The 27,145-nt window shown below is 42.0% G+C and overlaps 1 protein-coding gene across 5 annotated transcripts in view; it reads left to right on the top strand.

Moving 5' to 3' along the window:
* Positions 1 to 27,145, top strand: part of MGAT4A (alpha-1,3-mannosyl-glycoprotein 4-beta-N-acetylglucosaminyltransferase A) — a 172,017-nt gene that overhangs the window by 54,947 nt on the left and 89,925 nt on the right. Inside the window, exon 1 of one of the 5 annotated variants that reach the window (XM_055539420.1) lies at positions 20,571 to 20,589. The exons of the other annotated variants lie outside the window; for them this stretch is intronic. Coding sequence (XP_055395395.1) covers positions 20,586 to 20,589 — 4 coding nt within the window. The 5' untranslated portion in view covers positions 20,571 to 20,585. Of the gene's footprint in view, positions 1 to 20,570; positions 20,590 to 27,145 lie in introns of those variants that run through there. 5 annotated transcript variants of the gene reach the window in all.

Genomic DNA, 27,145 nt, shown 5'->3' with positions numbered 1-27,145 from the left:
AGGTCTCCTGTCGTGCTTATGTAAAATCCCCTGTGCTTTAATGACATCGTTTATGTAACCACTCTAACTGCTGAGCATTTGGATTCTTTCTAGATGGTTCTGGCAGTCAGCCTGGATTTTCCAGAGCCGGCCTCATTTCAGATGTTTAATTCTTGTACACTCATAAACCACATGCTCTGCTTTTTATATTGAAAGCGTGGTTTCCGTAATCGCTGGATGTTGCTGGGCTCAGAGTTTTTATTTTTCATGCATGCATCACTCCCTTTCCTGTACCTACCTCGTGCCCATCTCTGTGTTATATGCTATAAATATGAAAAGGAAGGAGAAACTACTCACCTTTGGAAATCTCAAGAACCAGTAGGGGAAGGTGCAAGTACAAAAATGTGATACCATCTGATAGAGCAGTAACAGAGTGCATATTATAAGTTTTGAAACAATAACATAGTCTCATTTAATCCTCATAACAACCCTAGGAAGTATGATTACTCACTTTCTATAGATGAGGAAACCAAGGCTGAGTATAAGAAACTTGTCAAGGTCATACATTAAGTGGAAGAGTGAAGTTTAGACTCAGTCAGGCTGGTTCCAGAGATGATGCTCTTAGCTATTGGTCTGCTGCCCAGAAGATCAGAGACCAGGCAGATTAGGGGAGAGTGGGCATGGCAGGTAGAGGGAGCTGCCTTTACTTTCATGAAGCTCTGAGAGAGTGTGGAGTATTTGTGCTTTGGAATTGTAAGATATTCATTGTGGTTGGCAGATAGCATTCCAGGACTGTCCCAGGGCTTAGCTGGTAATCCCAGTGTGGTCCCTATCATATTTATCCTAGGTCTTCATTTACCACTCGAAAGAATAAATGAGCTGGTCCATGGGATTGGCATAATTTGGGGAAGATATCAGTAACTCCACTAGGAAAGCTGGCGTTCAGGCCAGGGTACAAGTTTCTGCAGGGTATACTGGATTCTCACATTAAAAAATGAGACAGAATTCCAAGTGTGTGGAAAGCACAGTGGGAAAGCTGTACGCAGGTGTGAGAGTGGGACAAGAATAATTGTGTGTCTTACTCGTGTGTGTGTGTGTGTGTTGAGGGGGGGTGGTTCTCCTGCTGAATTTCCTATTTTGGTCAGGCACAATCCAGAAGCTTGACATCTTAGACTCCTGTCCTTAGGGATACCTAACATTCATGTATGTGTTTCTGTGTGGACATGTATTTTCATTTCTCTTTATCTACAAGTAGAACTGCTGGGTCATGTGGAAACTCTATATTTAATCACTTGAGGAGCTGCCAGACTTTTTTCCCAAAGAAGCTGGACCCTTGTGCATTTCCTCCAACAGGATATGAGGGTTACAGTTTCTTTACATTCTTGATGATATGTGTTTCCTGGCTTTTGGGTTCTACTTGTCCTAGCGGTAGTGAAGTAGTATATCATTGTGGTTTTTATTTGTATTTCTAATAATATCTAGCATCTTTTTATGTACTTATTAGCCATTTGTGTATCTTCTTCAGAAAAAATGTCTATTCAGGGTCTTTGCCTATTTAAAAATTTAAACTTGAAGAATTCTTTATCTATTCTAAGGCAAAAATACAGTAAGGGTAGGGGATCAACCACCTGTATACCTAATATGAAGGTTAAAAGACAAAGCTAGTAAAATCATATAACTATCAATAAAAATATATACATACAATAATTACGGAGTGGACAAAGTAAAAATATATAAAAGATGAGATCAAAAATGTAAAATGAGGGGGTGGAATAAAAAAAAGTGTGCTATGTTATTTCAGTCATGTCCAACTCTTCATGACCCTATGGACTGTAGCCTGCCAGACTCCTCTGTCCATGGGGTACCCAACATAGGAACATCTAAATACATAAAGCAGTTATTAACAGACATAAAGGGAGTAATTAACAATATAGTGAGTAGGGAACTTTAACACCCCACTTAAATCAATGTGGATAGATCATCCAGACAGAGAATCAATAAGGAAACATTGGCATTAAATGGCACATTAGGTCAGATGGATTAAATATATATAGGCCTTTCAACTCCAAATGAGCAGAATGCTCATTGTTCTCAAGTGTGCATGTAATCTGTATTCTCCAGGATAGATCACCTGCTAGGCCACAAAGCAAGTCTCAGAAAATTTAAGACGATTTAAATCATATTAAGCACCTTTTCTGACCACTGCAGTATGAGACTAGGAATCAACTACTGGAAAAAAAAAATATGTGGAGTCTAAACAATATGCTATTAAACAATCAGTGGGTCATTGAAGATATCGAAGAGGAAATAAAAATATACTTTGAGACAAATGAAGATGGGAACACAGCATTCCAAGATTTATGGGACACAGAGAAGACTTCTCTAAGAGGGAAGTGTACAGCAATACAGGCTTACCTTGGGAAATAGTAACAATCTCAAACAATCAAACCTTACACATAAAGGAACTAGAAAAAGAATAACAAAGCCCCAAGGTAGTACAAGTAAGGAAATAATAAAGATCAGAGTGGGAGTAAATGAAATAGAGATGAAAAAAGCAGCAGCAAATATGAATGAAAGAAACTAACATCTGGTCCTTGGAAAAGATAAACAAAATCAGTAAACCTTTAGCTGGACTCCTCAACAATAAAAGAAGGCCCAAATAAAATTAAAAATGAAAGAGAAGTTACAAATGATACTACAAAAATATAAAACGTAAGAGATTACTATGAAAATTTGTATCTTAGCAAATGCACAACCTAGAAATAATGGATAAATTCCTAGAAACATACAGTCTTCCAAGATTGAATCAGGAAGAAATAAAAAATCTGAGCAAACTGATTACCTTAATGAAGTTAAATCAGTAATTAAAAAAAAAAAACCTCCAGAATAACAAATGTCCAGGATCAGATAGCTCCACAGGTGAGTTCTACCAAATGTTTAAAGAACATTTAAATACTTCTCAAAGTATTCCAGAAAGTTGAAGAGGAAGGAACATTTGCAAATTCAGTCTATGAGGCCAGTACTACCCTGGTACCCAAACCAGGCAAAAATATCACACACAAAAAATTATAGGCCAATATCCTGGATGAATATAGATATAAAAACTCTCAACAGATTATTAGCAAACTGAATCAACAATACATTAAAAATTTCATACATCATAATCAATCACGATACACTACATTAGAAACATTAAGGATAAAAGTCATATGATCATCTCAACAGATACAGAAAAACATTTTGATAAAGTTCAACATCCATTTATGATAAAAACTCTCAACAGAGTGGGCAAAGAGGGAACATACCTCAGTATAATAAAGGCTGTATATGACATAGAGCTAACATGATCAACAATGATACAAGCTTACAGTTAAGTCATAGGAATGTAACATAGCATAAGGAAAATAGTCAATAATACTGCACTGATTTTGTATGGTAATGTCATAGACTTGTCATGATTATTTCATAATGTATTTGATTGTCAGATCCCTATGTCATACATCTGGAACTAACACATTGTACATCAGCTATATTTCAGTATTTAAAAAGGGAAAAAAAGAAAAAGTCCTTTCTAGATACAAGTTCCTTGTGAGAAATGTGATTTGCAAATATTTCCTATCATTCTGTGAGTTGTCTCTTCATATTCTTGATGGTGTTCTGTGAAGTGCAGAAGTTTTAAATTCTGATGAAGTCCAGTCTGTTTTTTGTTGTTGTTTCTGCTTGTCCTTTTGGCATCATATTTAAGAATCCGCTGCCAAGTCTAAGATCATGAAGATTCTCCTATGTTTTGTTTTGCTCTTCAGTTCAGTTGCTTGTCGTGTCCGACTCTTTGCAACCCCATGCACTGCATGCTTTGCTCTTACATTAGGTCTTTAATCAATTCCAAGTTAATTTCTGTGTGTGGTGTAAAGGACCCACTCCATTCTTCTGCATGTGACTATCCACTTGCCCCATAACCATTTGTTGTATCTCCTGTAAATAACATATAGTTGGATCATGCTTTTTTAAAAATCCAGCCTAATAGTGTCTCCCTTTAGACTGGACTGTTACTCATCGACATTTATATGATACTGATGTAGTTTGATTTACGGATGCCATCTTACTCTTTAGTTTTCATATGTCTCATGTCTTTTTTGTTTCTGTATTCCCACTTTACTTTTTTTTGCATTGATTGAATATTTTCTAACGTAGCATTTTCATTTCGTTAGTGACACTTTTCACAATTTTTTGAGTATTTTTAGTGATTGTTCCAGAGTTCACTGTGTACATTTCAGCTTATTGGATTCAAATTCGAGTTTATACTAGTTAATTCTAGTAATATATAGAAAGTTACTCTTATTTAGCTCTGTTCCTTTTCTCCTTTGTTTTGTGGCACTGTTGTTACACACATTACATCTGTTAGTTATAAACCCAAGAATACATTGTTACAATGATTAATTATTATACCACCTGTTATTTTTTCCTTAGCACATAGCAGCTTTTTTCCCCTCTACCTTTTTTTGTGCTGTTTTTAGCAACTTTATTACATTCCCATGTATTACAGATTTAACAATGCATTATATGCATATCATTTTATGAAGTTTATAAATCAGTTGAGGGAAAGGAGAAAATGGGCATCAGCAATTATATAATTGCAGACTGTGTGGATTTGATCACTCGTATCAGTTGTTTTCAGGCTGGTGAAATTCTCTTAGTATTTCTTATGAGGCAAGACTGCTAGCAATGAATTCTTGTTAATTTTTGTTTATTTTGTACTGTGTGAATTTTATTTTCATTTTCTAAAAAAAATTGCTCTCCTGGATGTGGGAATCTTCATTGACAGGGTTTTTTTTTTTTTTTTTTTTTTTGCATGTGTGTGTGTGTGTGTATTTGTTTTTTAGTACTTTGTGTTATCCGCTGCCTCTAGCCTCTGTTATTTTTGCTGAGAGGTCAGCTTTTAATCTTATTGGGGTCCCCCTTGTAAGTGATAAATCATTTTTCTCTTGTTGCTTTCAAGATTCTCTTGTGTTTGACTTTCATCCTTTTTACCATGATGTATCTGTTTATGGGTCTTGCCTCCTAGGTGTGTGCAATTCAGCTCAGTCATGTCTGACTCTTTGCGACCCCATGAATTGCAGCACGCCAGGCCTCCCTGTCCATCACCAACTCCCCGAGTTCACCCAAACTCATGTCCATCAAGTCGGTGATGCCATCCAGCCATCTCATCCTCTGTCATCTCCTTCTCCTTCTGCCCCTAATCCCTCCCAGCATCAGGGCCTTTTCCAGTAAATCAACTCTTTGCATGAGGTGGCCAAAGTATTGGAGTTTCAGCTTCAGCATCAGTCTTTCCAAAGAACACCAGGGCTGATCTCCTTTAGGATGGACTGGTTGGATCTCCTTGAGGTCCAAGGGAATCTCCAGAGTCTTCTCCAGCACCACAGTTCAAAAGCATCAATTCTTCGGTGCTCAGCTTTCTTCACAGTCCAACTCTCACATCCATACATGACTACTGGAAAAACCATAGCCTTGACTAGATGGAACTTTCTTGGCAAAGTAATGTCTCTGCTTTTGAATATGCTGTCTAGGTTGGTCATAACTTTCCTTCCAAGGAGTAAGCGTCTTTGAATTTCATGGCTGCAGTCACCACCTGCAGTGATTTTGGAGCCCCCAAAAATAAAGTCTGACACTGTTTCCACTGTTTCCCCATCTATTTGCCATGAAGTGATGGGACCAGATGCCATGATCTTCGTTTTCTGAATGTTGAGCTTTAAGCCAACTTTTTCACTCTCCTCTTTCACTTTCATCAAGAGGCTTTTGAGTTCCTCTTCACTTTCTGCCATAAGGGTGGTGTCATCTGCATATCTGAGGTTATTGATATTTCTCCTGGCAGTCCTGATTCCAGCTTGTGCTTCTTGCAGCCCAGCGTTTCTCATGATGTACTCTGCATAGAAGTTAAATAAGCAGGGTGACAATATACAGCCTTGACGTACTCCTTTTCCTATTTGGAACCAGTCTGTTGTTCCATGTCCAGTTCTAACTGTTGCTTCCTGACCTGCATGTAGGTTTCTCAAGAGGCAGGTGAGTGGTCTGGTATTCCCATCTCTTTCAGAATTTTCCACAGTTTACTGTGATCCGCATAGTCAATAAAGCAGAAATAGATGTTTTTCTGGAACTCTCTTGCTTTTTCCATGATCCAGCAGATGTTGGCAATTTGATCTCTGGCTCCTCTGCCTTTTCTACAACCAGATTGAACATCTGGAAGTTCACGGTTCACATATTGCTGAAGCCTGGCTTGGAGAATTTTGAGCATTACTTTACTAGCATGTGAGATGAGTGCAATTGTGTGGTAGTTTGAGCATTCTTTGGCATTGCCTTTCTTTGGGATTGGAATGAAAACTGACCTTTTCCAGTCCTGTGGCCACTGCTGAGTTTTCCACATTTGCTGGCATATTGAGTGCCCCATTTTCACAGCATCATCTTTTAGGATTTGAAATTGCTCAACTCGAATTCCATCACCTCCACTAGCTTTGTTCGTAGTGATGCTTTTTAAGGCCCACTTGACTTCACATTCCAGGATGTCTGGCTCTAGGTGAGTGATCACACCATCGTGATTATTTGGGTCATGAAGATCTTTTTTGTACAGTTCTTCTGTGTATTCTTGCCATCTCTTCTTAATACCTTCTGCTTCTGTTAGGTCCATACCATTTCTGTCCTTTATCGAGCCCATCTTTGCATGGAATGTTCCCTTGGTATCTCTAATTTTCTTGAAGAGATCTTTAGTCTTTCCCATTCTGTTGTTTTCCTCTATTTCTTTGCATTGATCGCTGAGGAAGGCTTTCTTATCTCTTCTTGCTAGTCTTTGGAACTCTGCATTCAGATGCTTGTATCTTTCTTTTCTCCTTTGCTTTTCTCTTCTCTTCTTTTCACAGCTATTTGTAAGGCCTCCTCAGACAGCCATTTTGCTTTCTTGCATTTCTTTTCCATGGGGATGGTCTTGATCCCTGTCTCCTGTACAATGTCACGAACCCCCGTCCATAGTTCATCAGGCACTCTATCTATCAGGTCTAGGCCCTCAAATCTATTTCTCACTTCCACTGTATAATCATAAGGGATTTGATTTAGGTCATACCTGAATGGTCTAGTGGTTTTCCCTACTTTCTTCAATTTAAGCCTGAATTTGGCAATAAGGAGTTCATGATCTGATCCACAATCAGCTCCCGGTCTTGTTTTTGCTGACTGTATAGAGCTTCTCCATCTTTGGCTGCAAAGAATATAATCAATCTGATTTCGGTGTTGACCATCTGGTGATGTTCATGTGTAGAGTCTTCTCTTGTGTTGTTGGAAGAGGGTGTTTGCTATGACCAGTGCATTCTCTTGGCAAAACTCTATTAGCCTTTGCCCTGCTTCATTCTGTACTCCAAGGCCAAATTTGCCTGTTACTCCAGGTGTTTTCTTGACTTCCTACTTTTGCATTCCAGTCCCCTATAATGAAAAGGACATCTTTTTTGGGTGTTAGTTCTAAAAGGTCTTGTAGGTCCTCATAGAACTGTTCAGCTTCTTCAGCGTTACTGGTTGGGGCATAGTCTTGGATTACCATGATATTGAATGGTTTGCCTTGGAAACAAACAGAGATCATTCTGTCATTTTTGAGATTGCGTCCAAGTACTGCATTTCGGACTTTTTTGTTGACCATGATGGCCACTCCATTTCTTCTAAGGGATTCCTGCCCGCAATAGTGGATACAATGGTCATCTGAGTTAAATTCACTCATTCCAGTCCATTTTAGTTTGCTGATTCCTAGAATGTTGACATTCACTCTTGCCATCTCCTGTTTGACTACTTCCATTTTGCCTTGAATCGTGGATCTAACATTCCAGGTTCCTATGCAGTATTGCTCTTTACAGCATCAGACCTTGCTTCTATCACCAGTCATATCCACAGCTGGGTATTGTTTTTGCTTTGGCTCCATCCCTTCATTCTTTCTGGAGTTATTTCTCCACTGATCTCCAGTAGCATATTGGGCACCCACCGACCTGGGGAGTTCCTCTTTCAGTATCTTATCATTTTGCCTTTTCATACTGTTCATGGGGTTCTCAAGGCAAGAATACTGAAGTGGTTTGCCATTCCTTTCTCCAGTGGACCACATTCTGTCAGACCTCTCCACCATGACCCACCCGTCTTGGGTGGCCCCACGGGCATGGCTTAGTTCCATTGAGTTAAACAAGGCTGTGGTCCGTGTTATCAGATTGACTAGTTTTCTGTGATTATGGTTTCACTGTGTCTGCCCTCTGATGCCCTCTCGCAACACCTACTGTCTTACTTGGGTTTCTCTTACCTTGGACATGGGGTATCTCTTCATGGCTGCTCCAGCAAAGCACAGCCGCTGCTCCTTACCTTGGACGAGGTCGCCTCTCCTGACCTGGAACGTGGAGTAGCTCCTCTCAGGCCTCCTGTGTCCACACAGCCACCGCTTCTGAACGTGGCATTGCTCCTCTCCACCCTCCTGCACCCGCGCAGCCGCCGCTCCTTGGACGTGGCATTGCTCCTCTCGGCCGCCGCCCCTGGCCTCGGGCGTGGGGTAGCTCCTCTAGGCCGCTCCTGCGCCATCGCAGCCTGGCGCTCTCGGTTGTATACTTGAGCCTGCATACCAGTTCTAGCATAGCTATTCCAGATGACATTACTGAACAGGGAAATTGGTGGAAGCACTTGGTGGCAGGAGGGATAGCTGGCAGAGTTGCAAGGACGTGTGCGGCACCTTTTGACTGCTTGAAGGTCATGGTGCAGGATTGCTGCTTCCTCAGTGGCAGGTGACGTGGCCACGGGTCAAGCCACCGGGCCTAATGGAGAAAGCTTGTTTGTCATGCCCACCACCGATTCGGCCCACACAACCCTCCCATGCTTCTCCCGGAGCATCAGCAGCAACTTCTGTGTCCATATGCTTCCCTCAAAAGATTCATAGTTTACAGTGAGGGAAAATGAGATTGCTGGATGGATTTAAGCAGATGGTAAAAGAAGGAGGAATTCGTTCTCTTTGGCGAGGAAATGGTGTAAATGTTTTAAAAATTGCACCTGAGATGGCGCTCAAGAGACCTGTGAACAGGTTATAAAGACCAGACTGGCTGTAGGTAAAACTGGACAGTACTCAGGGATTATTGATTGTGGCAAGCAGCTTCTGAAGCGAGAAGGTGCTAGAGCCTTTTTCCAAGGTTATATTCCTAACTTGCCAGGAATTATACCTTATGCACGTATAGATCTTTGTGTTTATGAGCATTTGAAGAATCGTTGGCTAGAGCAACACGCAAGAGGCTTTCTAGACCCTGGAATAGTGATTTCCTGGGATGTAGTACTCTATCTCATGCCTGTGGTCAGATGGCCAGCGTCCCTCTGAACCTAGATGTGTACGTTATTGTTTTTTCAGTCATTTATTTCTTTGAATTTTTTTCAACCTTTCCCCTGCTTTTGGTATTCCCATTCCATTTAGGATGATATGTTTAATGGTGTTCAGTGTCTCTCTGAGGCTCTGTTCTTTTTTGTCCTCTTTCTTCAGCATAATGTCTATTGATCTGTCTTCAGGTTTGCTGGTTTTTCTTTTGCTGGTTCCAATCTGCTGAAGCCTTCCAGGGACTTTTTCCTTTCTGTCATTGGCCTTTTCAACTCCAGAATTTTCTTTTGTTTCTTTCTTTAAATTGCTGTTTCTTAATATTCTTTATTTGATGTAACATTGTCATACCTTCCTTTATTTCTTTAGTGGGGCTTTTTTTTTAGATCTCTGAGTATAATTGTAATGCCTGCTTTGAAGTACTTATCTGGAATCCTGTATCTAGCTGTGCTCACAGGCGGTTTTTGCAGCCCGCTTTTTTTCTGGTCTATGGATCCTGCTTTCCTATTTTTTGCACATCATAATTTTTTTTTTTGACACTGGACATTTTTTAGGTAATGTATTTTAGTAACACTGGGTACTTCCTCACCTCAGGGCTTGTTTATTAATATTTGTCTATTTGCTTAACGACTGGCTGGATTATTTCTGTGAAATCTGTCCTCCTCACTCCCTTTAAGGTTAAGTCTCTTGGTGCTTCCTTGGGGATGGGGGTGCATGATTTGGGTGCACCCACAGTCATCCTGGGATGACTCCTCCGGTGACCACTATACTAATTACTGTCTAATTGTTTATCACAATGCCCTGGAACATACATTCTGCTACAAATTAATCCAACTGTGGATCCCTTGGAGAAACTTCCTGAGTTCAGTGTTTGAGATTTGTTCTGACCACAGGAAGGCTCCTCCTAGCTGTCCCTTTCCTTGGTTCTCTTTAGCCAAGTAGCCACAGACGCCTGCAGCACAGGCTGCCTCTCCATGAAATCCATGATGCTCTCCATTCCTTTCACCCCAACCTCCGCTGTCTTTCAGAGGGCTCTTAGTTCCAGCAACTCAGTGCTCTGCTGCAAATGAAGCTGATTTCCTTGGGAACAATTAGGAGCTATTTGTTTTGTGGGCCACTTTTCCTCCTGGCAGAATTTCTGAGCCAGGGCTCCGGAGGTGGGGTGGGGACAAAAGACAGGCTTCTGTCCGGGTGGCACCCCCACTTTAGGAGCTGAGCCCTAGTGAAGGAGAAGGGGCCGGTAGCCTTGGGTCTGCCTCACCAGCTGGAGGAAGGTCTGTGGGGACCCCAGTGTTCTCAGCACACTGAACTGAAGGTGGAGCCTTGGAGCCTGAGAAGGTCAGAGGTCATATCTCATTTGCTGTATCTGGTGTCTGTGTTTTTATATCATTTTATTTAAAATTGTGATTCTCATTGGACACAAAACAGTGAACCAGAGCTTGTAGATTTTTTTTAGCTTTTCTTTATGGAATAGCAAAGTGAAAGTTGCTCAGTTGTATCTGACCCTTTGTGACCCCATGGATCATACAGTTCATTGAATTCTCCAGGCCAGAATACTGGAGTGGGTAGCCGTTCCCTTCTCCAGGGGATCTTCCTAACCCAGGAATCAAACTGGAGTCTCCTTCATTGCAGGCAGATTCTTCACCATCTGAGCTACCAGGGACGCCTGGAATAAGCAAAGCTTCTTTCAAGTAGAATATAAAGACAATTAATGGAAAATCTAGGATTTGGAGTACGCTTTCATGGTTCTGTGTGTGTTGTGTGTTAGTCTCTCAGTTGTGTCCAACGCTTTGCCACCCCATGGACTGTAGGCCCTCCAGGCTCCTCTGTCCATGGAATTCTCCAGGCAAGAATACTGGAGTGGGGGACTTCCCTGGTGGTCCAATGGCCAAGATTCTATGCTCAACACAGAGGTTTGGGGTTTGATTCCTGGTCAGGGAACTAGATCTCACATACTTCAACCAAGACCCTTTGCAGTCAAATAAATAAATTAAAAAAAAGAATATGGAGTGGGTTGCCATTTCCTTCTCCAGGGGATCTTCCCAACACAGGAATCAAACCTGGGTCTCCTGCATTGCAGGCAGATTCTTTACCGTCTGAGCCATCAGGGGAGCCCTTTCATGGTTCTGGCTCACCAAAATTGTGTAATTGTGCTTATTGAGTGCTTTCTGGCCTAGATCTGATAGATAGAGTGCCTGATGAACTATGGAATGAGGTTCGTGACATTGTACAGGAGACAGGGATCAAGACCATCCCCATGGAAAAGAAATGCAAGAAAGCAAAATGGCTGTCTGGGGAGGCCTTACAAATAGCTGTGAAAAGAAGAGAAGTGAAAAGCAGAGGAGAAAAGGAAAGATATAAACATCTGAATGCAGAGTTCCAAAGACTAGCAAGAAGAGATAAGAAAGCCTTCTTCAGCAATCAATGCAAAGAAATAGAGGAAAACAACAGAATGGGAAAGACTAGAGATCTCTTCAAGAAAATCAGAGATACCAAAGGAACATTCCATGCAAAGATGAGCTCGATAAAGGACAGAAATGGTATGGACCTAACAGAAGCAGAAGATATTAAGAAGAGATGGCAAGAATACACAGAAGAACTGTACGAAAAAGATCTTCATGACCCAGATAATCAGGATGGTGTGATCACTCACCTAGAGCCAGACATCCTGGAATGTGAAGTCAAGTGGGCCTTAGAAAGCATCACTACGAACAAAGCTAGTAGAGGCAATGGAATTCCAGTTGAGCTATTCCAAATCCTGAAAGATGATGCTATGAAAGTGCTGCACTCAATATACCAGCAAATTTGGGAAATTCAGCAGTGGCCACAGGACTGGAAAAGGTCAGTTTTCATTCCAATCCCAAAGAAAGGCAATGCCAAAGAATGCTCAAACTACCGCACAATTGCACTCATCTCACATGCTAGTAAAGTAATGCTCAAAATTCTCCAAGCCAGGCTTCAGCAATATGTGAACCGTGAACTTCCAGATGTTCAAGCTGGTTTTAGAAAAGGCAGAGGAACCAGAGATCAAATTGCCAACATGTGCTGGATCATGGAAAAAGCAAGAGAGTTCCAGAAAAACACCTAGTTCTGCTTTATTGACTATGCCAAAGCCTTCGACTGTGTGGATCACAATAAACTGTGGAAAATTCTGAAAGAGATGGGAATACCAAACCACCTGATCTGCCTCTTGAGAAATCTGTATGCAGGTCAGGAAGCAACAGTTAGAACTGGACATGGAACAACAGACTGGTTCCAAATAGGAAAAGGAGTACGTCAAGGCTGTATATTGTCACCCTGCTTATTTAACTTATATGCAGAGTACATCATGAGAAACGCTGGACTGGAAGAAACACAAACAGGAATCAAGATTGCTGGGAGAAATAACAATAACCTCAGATATGCAGATGACACCACCCTTATGGCAGAAAGTGAAGAGGAACTCAAAAGCCTCTTGATGAAAGTGAAAGTGGAGAGTGAAAAAGTTGGCTTAAAGCTCAACATTCAGAAAACGAAGATGATGGCATCCGGTCCCATCACTTCATGGCAAATAGATGGGGAAACAGTGGAAACAGTGTCTGACTTTATTTTTCTGGGCTCCAAAATCACTGCAGGTGGTGATTGCAGCCATGAAATTCAAAGACGCTTACTCCTTGGAAGGAAAGTTATGACCAACCTAGATAGCATATTCAAAAGCAGAGACATTACTTTGCCAACGAAGGTCCGTCTAGTCAAGGCTATGGTTTTTCCTGTGGTCATGTGAGAGTGGGACTGTGAAGAGGGCTGAGTGCCGAAGAATTGATGCTTTTGAACTGTGGTGTTGGAGAAGACTCTTGAGAGTCCCTTGGACTGCAAGGAGATCCAACCAGTCCATTCTGAAGGAGATCAGCCCTGGGATTTCTTTGGAAGGAATGATGCTAAAGCTGAAACTCCAGTACTTTGGGCACCTCATGCGAAGAGTTGACTCATTGGAAAAGACTCTGATGCTGGGAGGGATTGGGGGCAGGAGAAGGGGACGACAGAGGATGAGATGGCTGGATGGCATCACTGACTCGATGGACGTGAGTCTGAGTGAACTCGGGGAGTTGGTGATGGACAGGGAGGCCTGGCATGCTACGATTCATGGGGTCGCAAGGAGTCGGACACGACTGAGCAACTGATCTGATCTGATCTGATCTGTGTATCAGACATGGTTAGAAGTTTGGGTGACTTTAGTGAGTATATCAAAAATATTCCTGCTCTAGTGTAAGGGAGGAGAGGTGGTTGTTCAGTAGTTCAGTCATTTCCAACTCTTTGTGAACCCATGGACTGGGAGGAAAGGGAAGATAGCTAAAAAAAAAATAATAATGAACAATAAGCTAAAGAATAATGTGTTTTTTAAGCTTTCTTATTCCAAAATTTAGATTTTCCAAAAATTTGCATGGTAGTATGCAGAGTTCCCTTATGCCCTGTAATGTGAACAGCTTACATAAACACAGAGTACAATTTCCTAGCCAAAAAATTCACTTTGATACAAGGCTGTTAACTAATTTACAAAGCTCATTTTGATGTCACCAGTTTTTTCATGTTAATGTCCTTCTTCTGTTCTGAGATCCAGACTAGGACCCCACACTGCATTTACTTGTCATCTTCCTAGAAGCCTCCTCCTTCATGGAAAATTTCCTTATTTTGTCCTCAGCATTTTTGAAGTGATTGGTCAGTTACCTTGTAGAATGTTCCTTAATTGGAACTCGTCTGATTATTCCTCACGGTTAGACCGAGGTAACGCGTTTTTGGTGAGGATACCAGAGAAATGACATTGTGTTCTCCTTAGTGCCTTATTGGAGAAGGCAATGGCACCCTACTCCAGTACTCTTGCCTGGAAAATCCCACGGACGGAGGAGCCTGGAAGGCTGCAGTCCATGTGGTTCCTGAGGGTCGGACACGACTGAGCGACTTCACTTTCACTTTTCACTTTCATGCATTGGAGAAGGAAATGGCAACCCACTCCAGTGTTCTTGCCTGGAGAATCCCAGGGACAGGGGAGCCTGGTGGGCTGCCATCTAGTGGGTCGCACAGAGTCGGACATGACTGAAGTGACTTAGCAGCAGCAGCAGCAGTGCCTTATATCAAGGGGTGCCTGAAGTTGACAGGTCTTATGTTATGTTAACCCTGCTCAGGTGGTTCAAGTGCAGTCTGCCAAGCTTCTCCCCTGTAAAGCTGCTGTTTTTTCTTTGTAATTAATAAGTATTTTGTGAAAGCGTCTTTAAAACCAAGCAGACGTCCTGTTTTTCATCGTATGTTCGCTCAGAGCTGAACAAGTATTGATGGTTTTTGTCTGCGACAGTCACGACTGTGCTCTCTGCCAAATACGATTTTCTGTTTCCATCGCTCCTTCTGTGTTTATTAACTGGAACTTGACTGAAAGGAAGAGATGTCTATTCTCTCTCATTTATTTATTTCTTGTTATATGAGTGTGAACTCATGAGTATGTATTTTGTCCTATGGGTTATGATCCTTAACAGTCATTAATTATTTTATCATTAGATTGTCCAGAGGTAGCCATTGGGAGCTCTTTGAGTTGGCTTCTGTGACTTAAGCATTGCTTGTTTCAAATTTGTTGAGGTGAAATTCACATAACAAAATTAACCTTATTAAGTGAATAATTTAGTACATTCAAAATGTACAACCACCATCTTTAGTCTCCGTTCATTTTTTGAGCAATTTTTAATTTTCTATTGCCATAGTATGGTCCAGGATCACTTTGTATTTTCTCTGCCCCAGCCCTGGAAGTCATCATTTCTTCAAGGAACCTCTAGTTTCTTGAGGAATGGAGTCTTGGTGGACTCATTCCTTTGTGGTACCAGCACTTCTTGTTCCTCTTAGTGGACAGTGTAAGGCTAATTCTATATGCGTGTGTGCATGCTAAGTTGCTTCACTAGGGTCCAACTGTTCGTGAGCCCATGGACTGTAGCCTGCCAGGTTCCTCTGTCCATGAGATTCTCCAGGCAAGAATACTGGAGTAGGATGCTATGCCCTCCTCCAAGGGATCTTCCTGACCCAGGGATCGAACCTGAGTCTCCTGTGGCTCCTGCATTGCAGGCGTATTCTTTACCACTGAGCCACCAGGGAAACCTATGTATGTATATACAGAGAGGATATATATATATATATATATAAAACCACCCTGAGTTCATACTGGTCCCTCTGACTTTAATCCAGTCCTATAGTATTCATTCTTGTCTCCACAGTTCCCTGTATCCATAAAAAACATGGCTGTTAATATCTCAATATAGTAATTATTAGCTAAATTTCAGGGTGTGTGTAGTTTCAAGGACTTCCCGGGTAGATCAGCTGGCAAAGAATCTGCCCGCAATGCAGGGGACCCCAGTTCGATTCCTGGGTCGGGAAGATCTGCTGGAGAAGAGATAGGCTACGAATTCCAGTATTCTTGATTTCCCCCGGTGGCTCAGACGGTAAAGAATCTGTCAGCAATACAGGAGACCTGGGTTGGGAAGATCCCCTGGAGAAAGAAACAGCTACCCGCTTCAGTATTCTGGCCTGGAGAGTTTCATGAACAGAGGAGCCTGGCGGGCTACGGTCCATGAGGTCACAAAGAGTCGGAGACAATTGAGCATCTTACACTTTCTTTTCTTAGTAGAGTTTCAGAGTTGCTAACCCATACCCAAATGAAAAGTAACATTATTTGTACATGGTTCTTTTTGTATTTACTTTCGCAGTTATATAGTCAAATATTTTGCAGAGTTCCTTATTCCTTGTTTTAGTCATTTCCTCTTCGGTGTGGTTATGCTGTTTATTTATAACACACATAGGTCCATTTATTACTGTGAATATTCTATTTTGGATTTCCCCCATATCCTGTGTAATTGCAGTCATGTACATTTTGGATATGTGAAACATTTTCTTGGTTCTGAGACTCACCAGTTGAGGAAAAAAATGTGTCCTGAGAGAAATGTTCTCATTCCCTCTGCCCCATTTCCATCCTTTCCTTTTTTCTCCACTGCTGCCACCTGTCCTTTGCAGGTAAATAATCTCATTATTTTCTGGCTTTTTCCTTCCTATATTTCTTGGGGCACCCATGAGCAGATACACAGACATTTTCCACATCCTTTGCTTTCTTCCATGAGGGATAACACACCATAGATAATGTTTGGTTTTTCACTTAGCAGTGTATGCTGGAAATCATTCCCTGTCACTTCATTTCGTAGAAATAATCTTCATTGCTTTTTTTTTTTAAACAATTTCATAATACTCCATTGTGTGGATGAACCATAGTTTTCCAGCTACCCTCCTCTCCAGGGACATGTGCATATGGTTTTTATACATCTCCCATCCATGCAGTGTGTGTGTGTGTGTGTATACATGTTTTCTGCCAGGCATTGTGCAGAGCCTTGAATAGTGGAAATCTAGCTTATAGAAGCTTTTATTTGTTGGTTTAATTTTAGCCTTAATTTTTTATCCAAATCATGGGAAATCAAGATCTTAATTTTTTGGAAGAAAACTGGAGTTGTAATCTCTGTCGTAAACATGAAAGTCTGAGGGTAGAATAGTTTTGATTAACATTTAGATTTAAATACCTTATTCAGGCAGGAAAAGTTTTTTTTTTTTTTTTTTTTTTTGCTGAAGTATTTTTTGTTTGCCTATATAACTTAATATTTAGTTTTCAAAACCAGAAAACAGAAGGTAGACCAGTTTTTTAGAGGCTCTATTCCATACTTTTTCAACAGGAACCTGAAAGGTGACTTAACACGTTATTGACTGGAGACTTATCACAGCCACAGGCATTAATTTCTGCAAAATCCCCCAGTCAATTACATGTTAAAGCAAATTGCAATCATTGTTCATTTTTTAAAGTTTATGTCTGCAGTTTAAAAAGTAGTAAATAACCACATGAGACATTTTACTTTCTTCCCAGTTGAGATGATAAGATATTTTCTAGCCACGAGGAAGCAGAAGTGGCATGTATAGCCCATCTTCATTTCAGCAGATTTCAGTATTTATTGTCTTCAGAGCAGTTTCCTATCAAATAGGAGTTCGATAACAGGAGGACTGGATTCCCTGCAGTAGTGGAGAAGGTGGATGTTGGGTTGAACCAAGGTGTGTGCTGGTGGCAGAGAGGCCTTGGATGGCAGTAGCGTTTGACCTGCTGGATCAGAGGCCCAGATGCATAAAGGATGGAAGGCAAGCAGGAAGAGATGGAGGGAGTGGGAGAGTGGGGACTGGAAGCTTCTGACAGACCAGAAGCAGAGATGGTAAGAGCTGGTGCGGTAGCAGGAAAGGTGATGAGAGATCTGAAGGCCGGGAAGGAGTTCATGGTGAAGAGTATCCTGGTTCTATTACTTCCTCTAAATTTTACTTCCAGTAAAATATCCTATTTCTTTAGTGTGCTTGTGCTCAGTCACTTCAGTTGTGTCTGACTCTTTACGATCCCATGGACTGTAGCCCGCCAGGCTCCCCTGTCCATGGGATTTCCCAGGCAAGAATACTGGGGTGGGTTGCCATTTCCTTTTCCAGGGGATCTTCCTGGCCCAGGGATTGAACTTGCATTTCTTACACTGGTGGGCCTGCTTGCCTCTCTGAGGATGCTTTATTTACACCCGAGATGCTTATGAGCCTCTTGGGTATTTTTTGCAATGAAATATACTTTGTTAGGTTAATAAGGCCTTTTAAGCACCCTTTATTCATGGTGTTAGTTTTTTCCATGCTGGTATTTTCCCTCTGCAATAGGATTCTTGATTGTCCTCCTGGTAGACATGTTGTAAACTTAAGCATGTTTCATTAGCATCTTCTGATTATAAGGCCAGCTAGAGTTTTTTCCTCTGAGATGAGGGAATCTAGTCTAGAAGTGTGATCATTTTAGAACAAATCATTCTTGTCTTAATTTTTTGTGTGACCATTGTTCTGATCATCCCTTCCCCTCTCCCATTCTTGTTATACTACTTAACATTGATTGAAGACTCTTGGGCTTGCACAAAATCTCCCCCTGCTGCATTTCTTGATATACACAGATAGATACAAAATTATATACATACTTTATAAGGAGATATGCTTTTTTAGAAGCAGCACATACTCAGTTTTATTGACAGTCTCCTACTTATTTACATTAACAAAAAATTAACCATATATTCTTTCCCTCTTTTTCCATCATATCAACCTTTTTCTGAAGATTTTTCTTTTTTAGTACTATTTACAAAATGAGTTTACATCTACTTAATATTTTTTTTCCTTTTACTGTCACAACTTGTCTACTGAAGGTCCTTTTAAAAAGCTGTTGTCTTAAAACTTCCCTGGTGGTCCAGTGGTTAAGACTTGGCCTTCTAGTGCGGGGGGTGTGAGTTTGATCCCTGGTCAGGAAACTAAGATCCCACATGCCATGCAGCATGGCCAAAAGATTAAAAAAAGAAAGGAGAAGAGAAGAAGCTGATGTCTTTATCTCTTTAAAACTCTTTCTGACAACTTGGGAAGCATGCTTGCTTTCTTAATCCAATTTCCAGGCTTGCAGACAATCCTAATATTTTTCTGAAATAGAGAGTGTGGAATAAGTTGTGCCTTAAGAGTGCTAATTCCTTTCAGGAGGGATCATATTAAAGACCAATATTGGGTCTTCTTAGGACTTCATGAAGAAATGGCAACCCACTCCAGTATTCTTGCCTGGAAAATCCATGGACTGGGGAGCCTGTCAGGGTACAGGCTACTCCCTGTACCTGTACTCCCTGTACAGGTGCTCCCATGGTGAAGAAAAGTGTTGCTGTTGTTCTTAGGAGATGGTCATTGGTTGGTTTTCCAGTTTAATGCATCCTCTGCTTTCTTTATGAGGTTTTCTTGATCTTTAAGACTTTGTTCTATGTTCATGAACTCCACCTCTCAAAAGAGGCATTCTATAGGATTGGAGTTTTGTAGGGCAACCAGGCCACCTGGGACTTGTTACTTAAAGGAGAATGTGAAAAGTCATGTGTGGAATAGGAAAAGTGTGTGTGTGTGCTCAGTCACTTCAGTCCTGCCCGGCTCTCCTGTGGCCCCATGGACTGGAGCCTGCCAAGCTCCTCTGCCTCTCTTGTACCTCCTGCATTGGCAGGTGGGTTCTTTACCACTGCACCACCTGGGAAGCCCCCTTGCAAACGTTTGCATCCTGTCAATAGTTTATCTCTTTCATCATCTGGTGGTTATTTGAATTTACTTCTTTTTTAATCCTGGGCATCTTCAGTGTAAAGAAACTTCTGTTGATACCTTGATTACTATTTCAAAGTACTAAAAAAAAAAAAAAAAAAAAAAAACAAACAAACTTAGGGAAAAGTTTCTTCGCAAATCCTGTGTATGAGTTATGGAAAAAGAACCTAAATGTTCCAGGAAATATGATATCCCTAAACTGCATGTCTGGTGGCTTACAGCCATGATAGAGTTTTCCCTGGTACCTTGTGGTTGATTAATTAAGCCAGTGGAGGTTAAGTTTAAAAACCTGACCTTCAAGATTTGAAAGTAAACTTTACAACAAGATTTGTTGTAAAGTTTTTTTGTTGTTGTTGCCTCTCATAATTTGAATTTATCTCGGATTGTCTCATAACTGCAACATTCCTCCAGATCTTTTATCCATTCCTATTTTTCCCCCTTTAATCAAGTGGGCTTCCCTGATGGCTTAAATGGTAAAGAATCCACCTGCAATGCAGGAGACCTGGGTTCAGTTCCTGGGTCAGGAAGATCCACTAGAGAAGGGAATGGCTACCCACTCCAGTATTTTTGCCTGGAGAATCCCATGGACAGAAGAGCCTTGTGGGCTACAGTCCATGGGGTTGCAAAGAGTAGGACATGACTGAGCAACGAACACACACCCAAGGTTCTGTTAATTTGTAAGCAGTTTGCAGAGAGAGAATAATACTGATTAGACCTCTGTTGCTGCTATTTCCTGGGCTTTCCAGGTGGCTCAGTGATTAAGAATCCACCTGCAATGCAGGAGATATGGCTCTGATCCCTGGGTTGGAAGATCCCCTGGAGAAGGAAATGGCAACCTACTTTCTCTAGTCTTGCCTGGAAACTTCCATGGACAGAGGAACCTGGTGGGCTACAGTCCCTGGGGTTGCAAAAGAGTCAGACGTTACTTAATAGCTAAACAACAATTGCTATTTACTGCTGCTGTTTTAGGAGAAATAAGCCTGTAGTTTCAAAATTGAAGATAAGCATAGAATTGGCCTTTGGGAATGGTAAAGAATGCCATTTGATGGTCTCATTCAGTCCTCACCACAGCTCTAGGGAAATGAGTGAGTATGAAATCCATGTTTGACGTGAGGACACTCAGGCAGTTAGTAAATTACTTCGTCCCATACTGTTATGTGATTGGAGAATGATAGCATCTGAGCGCAGGTGGAGCTGATGCCGTGGCTCGTACCACCTGACGCCGACTGCCCACTGCTGCAGAGAACAGTCTCCACAGAGGAGCTTCTGGAAGTCCCATCTTGTTGGTCACCTAACATGGCTTCTGTCACATGGTTTTTCTAAAATAATACATTCTTTGATAGTATTTAATCATGTTCTAGCCCTGTTCATTTATGTTGCGATTTTCTTTTCGAGTATGAGATTTCGATTTTAAGAAATTTAGAAAAAACTCAAGTTTAATTTGATTGTTTTTCAGCTAAAAAGTCAGTTCACTCTGCCTTTACTTAAAGGGTACTTAGGTCATGCAGGTAATCTGTTGCAAATTCCCTTAGAATTGAAGTGTCTGTTATTGGTTGCTGAAGAAGTATGTGTTCATTTGACTGATGATGGTGAGGTTTTATTTTGGCACATTAAAGTCTTCCTAGCAACATGTTGTCATAGTTTAGGATAGTTATAACCTTTTCTTTTTCCCCAGATATAATTATACAGAATCGTAAACTTTCAAAGTTTAGGTTTATTGGTCTGATGCAGAGGACACATAAATCTGGGGAATTTTGATCAAAATAAAACACATAGTCAATGTGTCTTATCAAACATCAAATTTAGTATCTTTCCTTTTACTATGGACCTAAAAAGCAGGCTATTTCAGTTGTGCTAACCTGAAAGGACCTTGACATTGAGTAAATCACCGAGGGGAATGTCCTAGACTTGACTTATATAGTTTGGTTTATAACAGAGTTGATTAAGGTGAACCTGAGGCAGCTGGCAAAAAGATTTATAGGTATTTAGAAAATGTAAGTTTGCAGTGTGGAACTTGTTACTTTGAAACCATTTTTGGGGAGTGAGTTATAATGAAGGTCAGGTGTATCATGGAATGTGTGAAATTTTTGACTTGTAACAAATGTTTAAATATTTGGATTAACAGAAGGTCCAGAAAGAACTCTGGAGATGACAGATGACCAGCCTTCCTCTGGCAGAGTAGGACTTGATTCCTTTTTGGAAGTGAAAGGCAAGGTGAAAGTGGAGAATATTTAAAAAGTGTTACGAAGCCGTTGATAGTATTTTCTTTTCCTGAGGAATGATGGCAGTATTATCATTGGTAAAAACAAGAGCCTGGAGCCTTTGGTTCTCTTAGAGCTTGCTCTTGGATTTTGGAAAAGTCACGTTAGCTTTCTGGCTTTGTTTGGGGTTTGAGTTTTTGTTTTTCTTTTTGCCTTTCATTTTCCTGTTAACGTCATGGAGGAATTCTGAGGACCGGGTGAAGTGCTTGAAGGCAAAATGTAAGCAAACAGGTTTTTTGGGTTTTTTTCCCCCTCCAAGGACAAAAAGGTGGATCCTGTCAGTTATGGAACTTGCCATTTGGGGACATGTTAATTGAGTAGTTTCAGAGCATGAATATTTATAAGAAGAAGCAGTGACTGCTGGCAGCCAGCAAAAATCAACTAGGATTAAGTCTAGACAGTGAGCCTCGTACAGGACAGTGACCATGTCCCCACCCTACCTGACCCCAGTTTTAAAAATTTCAGAGTATAGAGAAAAAATATAATGAATGACACAGAAGTATCCCCCCCCAGATTTCCGTACTTACTTCCAGTCTTCTAACTGTTACTAAGTGAAGCGTGGCCTGCGTCTCTGACCTCTTTCACGCATTTTCTGCCTCTGCCCCCGCCTTGACCCTGGCAGACTATGCCATGTCTGTGTGCCCTTCTAGTCCAGTGTTTATACGTTAATTTATGCATGCTGATGCCCATAAATTATATGTATGTATAGACATAACCTTTTTGTGTTTTATAACATTTACACAAATTGTATAGTGATCTGTGTAACAGTGCTACCCAAGTATTATTCTACAGGTATAATAGCATCTGGTCTTTTTTTTTCAATCACATCATTTCAGTGTTTCTGAGGTCCGTAAACACCTGGAGCCCCCTACTCCGTCATTTTTGCAGATGTTACTCTACAGTCATCTTTTACACTGTTCTGTTCTTAGTAAGATTGGTCCAAGTTCTTCTGAACTAGCTGTATAACATTTTCATCCTTGTTCATTCAACAGCTTGCCTTGACTCTTTTGTCCCTGTATACATGGTAGTTAACGTTTAGCACATGATAACAAAACCTCTTGAATTATTAGTTTTATTGACGTCTTCAACATGCATATTGTAGTCCTCATTTCGGTGTTTGCGCACACTTTATTCTTGGTATTGAGTCATAGGAGTTTTATTGCTAGTTGATCTTCATTAAGGAGGTCAGAGTGTTCCAAGATTACGTATCAGTTGTTCAGCTGTAGATAATATTTTTAATGGGCATCATTTATTTCCGCAACAGTTAGGATGATCATATAATTTATTGTCCAAACTGATGAACTAGAGAGTAATTATTATTACTATTAACAGTTAGGCTGGGATAAGAGTTGCAACCCACCCCAGTATTCTTGCCTGGAGAAACCTGTGGACAAAGGAGCCTGGCGGGCTACAGTCCATAGGGTCACAGAGAGTCAGACAGGACTGAAGCGCCTGAGCACACAGAAAGAAAATGACTGGCCATGTTCGAGCAAAACAGGGAAACCGATTTGCTCGTGATGGGAAGTGAAGTTCTCAGTGGTTCTCAGAATCACTGTGAACCTGTGTACCTGAGAGAGAGTGTGATCCAGTGCACTCATTAAACACTGCATGGAACCGACCCAGGGTTGCAGTTAATTCCTAAAGAAGGAAATACAACCAGCAAGAAGGGGAAATTGTTCCCTGGGTGGTGGCAAGCTTGTGCTGACGCAGTCATGAAAGGAAGTTACTTTTTAGTGTGTTGATTGCAATTTAGAAGGTTAATCAACTCTCTTCTCAAGGGAAATAAGCTGTACCCTTTGTCACCTGATTGATAAAAAGAGTAAAGATCACTGGAGTTTCCTTAGCAGAAAACTTAAAGGTAAGGTAGAAATAGAACACTGCAGATGCCCTCGTCACCCTCTGTAAGGGATGTTTCTTCCGGCTTGTGAACTATGCCTCTTGTGTTCTTTTGATACACTGGCCAGAAGTTAATGTGCAAACTGTCGCTGAGTAATTGAACAATGCACCCATGAGTGTTTCAGCTTTCCCTGCTTGGTGATGAATTCAATCTTGAAGGCGATGTACTAACCCCAGTTATAGGATAATGGTGGTTTATTGCCACAGTGCTCTTTGGTTTGAAAGTGGCTTTCTTCAGATTGCTTGTTTTTGTCTCTTTAGCTCAGTTAATTTATTATTCACCTCGTGCTTGTTGAATGTTGAATGTTGAATGAACAGGACAAGGCACTGTTTCACCAGGTACTGGCAGTGTGGTGGTCAGCATCCTTGCTACCGTAGTGCCTGTGGATAATCGAGATGCTCAGTGGGGAGAGGTTGCACAGTCATAGCTGAGCAGCTGACCAGACTCGAGGACTTAACGCTGGCAGTGAGACACGCGAGTGGGGTGGACAGTGACAGAGGTGGGCCCGAGGGCCACCTGTTTACATGCAGGTGGTCAGACAAGGCCTCTCCGAGGAGGTGAATCGAGGCCTGAGTGATAAGAGGCCAGAGAAGTAGGCAGAGGGGAGTCCCAGCAGGAGAGTCAGGATGTGTACAAGTCAACAACGAGCTTCGTGTGTTGAAAGAGCATCAGGGCAAGTGAGCCCAGGTGAGGCACAGTGAGAGGATGGGGGCGTCGGGAGGAGGGTAGAGATGTCATTGTGAGTTCTGTGATAAACGCGAGGTGCTTAGGCCAGAGAGAGATAGAAATTTGGGTGTTACTGGCAGCTGCATGGTGTGGCCAAAAAGAAAAAAAATTTTTTCTGTATAGATACCAAGAGAGATGAGTTGGGAAAGTGAGACTGACACATATATGCTATCAATACCATGTATAAAACAGATAACTAGTGAGGACCTACCAGGGAACTCTACTCAGTGCTCTGTGGTGACCTGAATGGGAAGGAAATCCATGGAAGAGGGGATAAATGTGTGTATGCGTGTAGGACATCCCAGGTAGCGCTAGATGCAGGAGACACCAGAGACACAGATTTGATCCCTGGGTTGGGCAGATCCCCTGAAGGAGGAAATGGCAACCCACTCCAGTATTCCTGCCTGGAGAATCCCATGGATGGAGGAGCCTACAGACAGGCGGGCTGCAGTCCGTAGGGTTGCAAAGGGTTGGACACGACTGAAGCGGCTTAGCACACGCATGTATACCTATGGCTGGCTCACTTTTCTGTACAGCAGAAACTAACACAGCATTGTAAAGCGACTATGTTATGTGTGCTAAGCCATTTCAGTCGCGTCCAGCTCTTCGCAACCCCATGGACTGCGGCCCAGCAGGCACCTCTGTGTGATTCTCCAGGCAAGAATACTGGAGTGGGGTGCCATTTCCTCCTTCAGGGGATCTTCCCAACCTGTGTCTCTGGAGTCTCCTGCATTTGCAAGTGAGTTCAAGCGCCACCTGGGAAACCCTGTACAGCCATACGCCTATTTAAAAAAAAACACCAAAACCAATCAACTATACTCCTATACAAAAACTAAAAACAAAGAAGTGTCAGTGTTCCTGGCATGTAGACAAACTGAGAGTCCTGGGGTTGGACGAGAAAACTGAGAGGGTTGAGTCCTGGCACACTCCATCATTGAGGTCAAGGGGAGCAGGAAAAGCGGAGAAGCAGGCAGAATGTTGGGGAAGGAAATGGCAACCCACTCCAGTGTTCTTGCCTGGAGAATCCCAGGGATGGGGGAGCCTGGTGAGCTGCTGTCTATGGGGTCGCACAGAATCGGACACGACTGAAGTGACTTAGCAGCAGGCAGAATGTTAGGGGTTGTGGCGTGAAAGGTTGCCTTGAGGGGAGCGATTTCAGGTGGAGAGAAGTCATCAGCCACTTGGAATGCTGCTGAGAGGTTGTGTAAGATGAGGACCGACCCGTTTTCTGTGCAGTTTTGAGTTTCTCATCCTGACATGTCAGAGGTCTCCAGGATCTGTTCATCTTCATCTTCCATCCTGAGTACTTGATATTAACCCTGGCTTGTTGACCTTCTTTACTCCTGTGAATGTCCCTCCCCTAGCCCCCTTTGCCGCAGCTGTGTCTGCCCCGTAGGTTCTGGCTGCAGTGACTCAGCAGTAATCTCGGTGACAACCATCATCTCGGGCTGCCCACCCTCGTGGCACCTTCCAGCCGGTATGTCACCGCGTGGCCTGATCTTAGAAGCTGGTGCACAGATGCGCTCAGCCTCCCAGCAGCGCCTCCCAGGGCATGGCCTGCTGACCCTCCTCGTGCCCCTCTTCCCCACGGGCTCTGCTCCCGAGTTCTGCCATCTCATGACTTCCTCGGGGTTTCATTTCTTCTCATCCTCCTGTACTGCAGAGTGGCTCTTCCAGTCGTGGTTTCTAGGTCCTTCAGTGACAGTAGTATTATTGCTGCATGTTTGTGTGTTGTGTGCTTTCAAATTAAGTCAAAATTTTTATTAAAGTAAAACATTCCCATAGTTTAAAATTTTTTTTGATAACTCTGAAAGGTGATATTGGAAGACTAACATCCAGTTTCATTCCTTTTTAGTCTCAGTTTCCTAAATCTTAAAAGAACCTATTATATGTTCAGTTCTTTTGGCAGTTCCATATTTATAAATTATGTGTGTGTGTGTGTATACTACTTTCTTAATTTTTTTAGACATCTTTTAGATATCATCTGCTGCTAAGTCACTTGAGTCGTGTCCGACTCTGTGCGACCCCGTAGTCGGCAGCCCACTAGGCTCCCCCGTCCCTGGGATTCTCCAGGCAAGAACACTGGAGTGGGTTGCCATTTCCTTCTCCAATGCATGAAAGGGAAAAGTGAAAGTGAAGTCGCTCAGTCGTGTCTACTCTTAGCGACCCCATGGACTGCAGCCCACCAGGCTCCTCCGCCCATGAGATTCTCCAGGCAAGAGTACTGGAGTGGGGTGCCATTGCCTTCTCCTAGATATCATCTATGGACTTGCTATTATAGATGAAAATTTAGCTCTGATTTCCTCTTTCCTTCTCCTTCTTCCAGTGTAATCACGTCACAGTTTGTAGCTAAATCATGACACATATTTACATTATTGAGGCTGAATAAATATACCTTCTGAGCCGTGCATTGTCTCTGTACCTTTCCTTCAGTGTACAGCTTTTTGTTTCCCCGATATTAAACAGTTTTTATTCTGGTTTCATTTTCTGCGTGCCTGTTTTATTCCAGTTGGTTCTCTGGGCCATATGTCTGTCAGTAGTTCTCTCCAAATCTTTTCCCACACCAGATAACTCACCAGTTTTATTTTCTTCCCAGTTACTTCCTTCCTGAGACTCCCTGTCCTTCTCCAATCTGGACGGTCACACACCAGGCCTCTGCAGAGCTGTCTTTTGGCTTTGCAGTCACCGTTATCCCTTTGTCTCCCTCTTGGGAAGGGCTTCCCTTGTGGCTCAGTGGTCAAGAGTCTGCCTGCTGTC

Source organism: Bubalus kerabau, chromosome 11, assembly GCF_029407905.1.
Source record: "Bubalus kerabau isolate K-KA32 ecotype Philippines breed swamp buffalo chromosome 11, PCC_UOA_SB_1v2, whole genome shotgun sequence".
NCBI classification, from domain to species: domain Eukaryota; kingdom Metazoa; phylum Chordata; class Mammalia; order Artiodactyla; family Bovidae; genus Bubalus; species Bubalus kerabau.
This window is presented reverse-complemented; position numbering and strand designations above follow the sequence as displayed.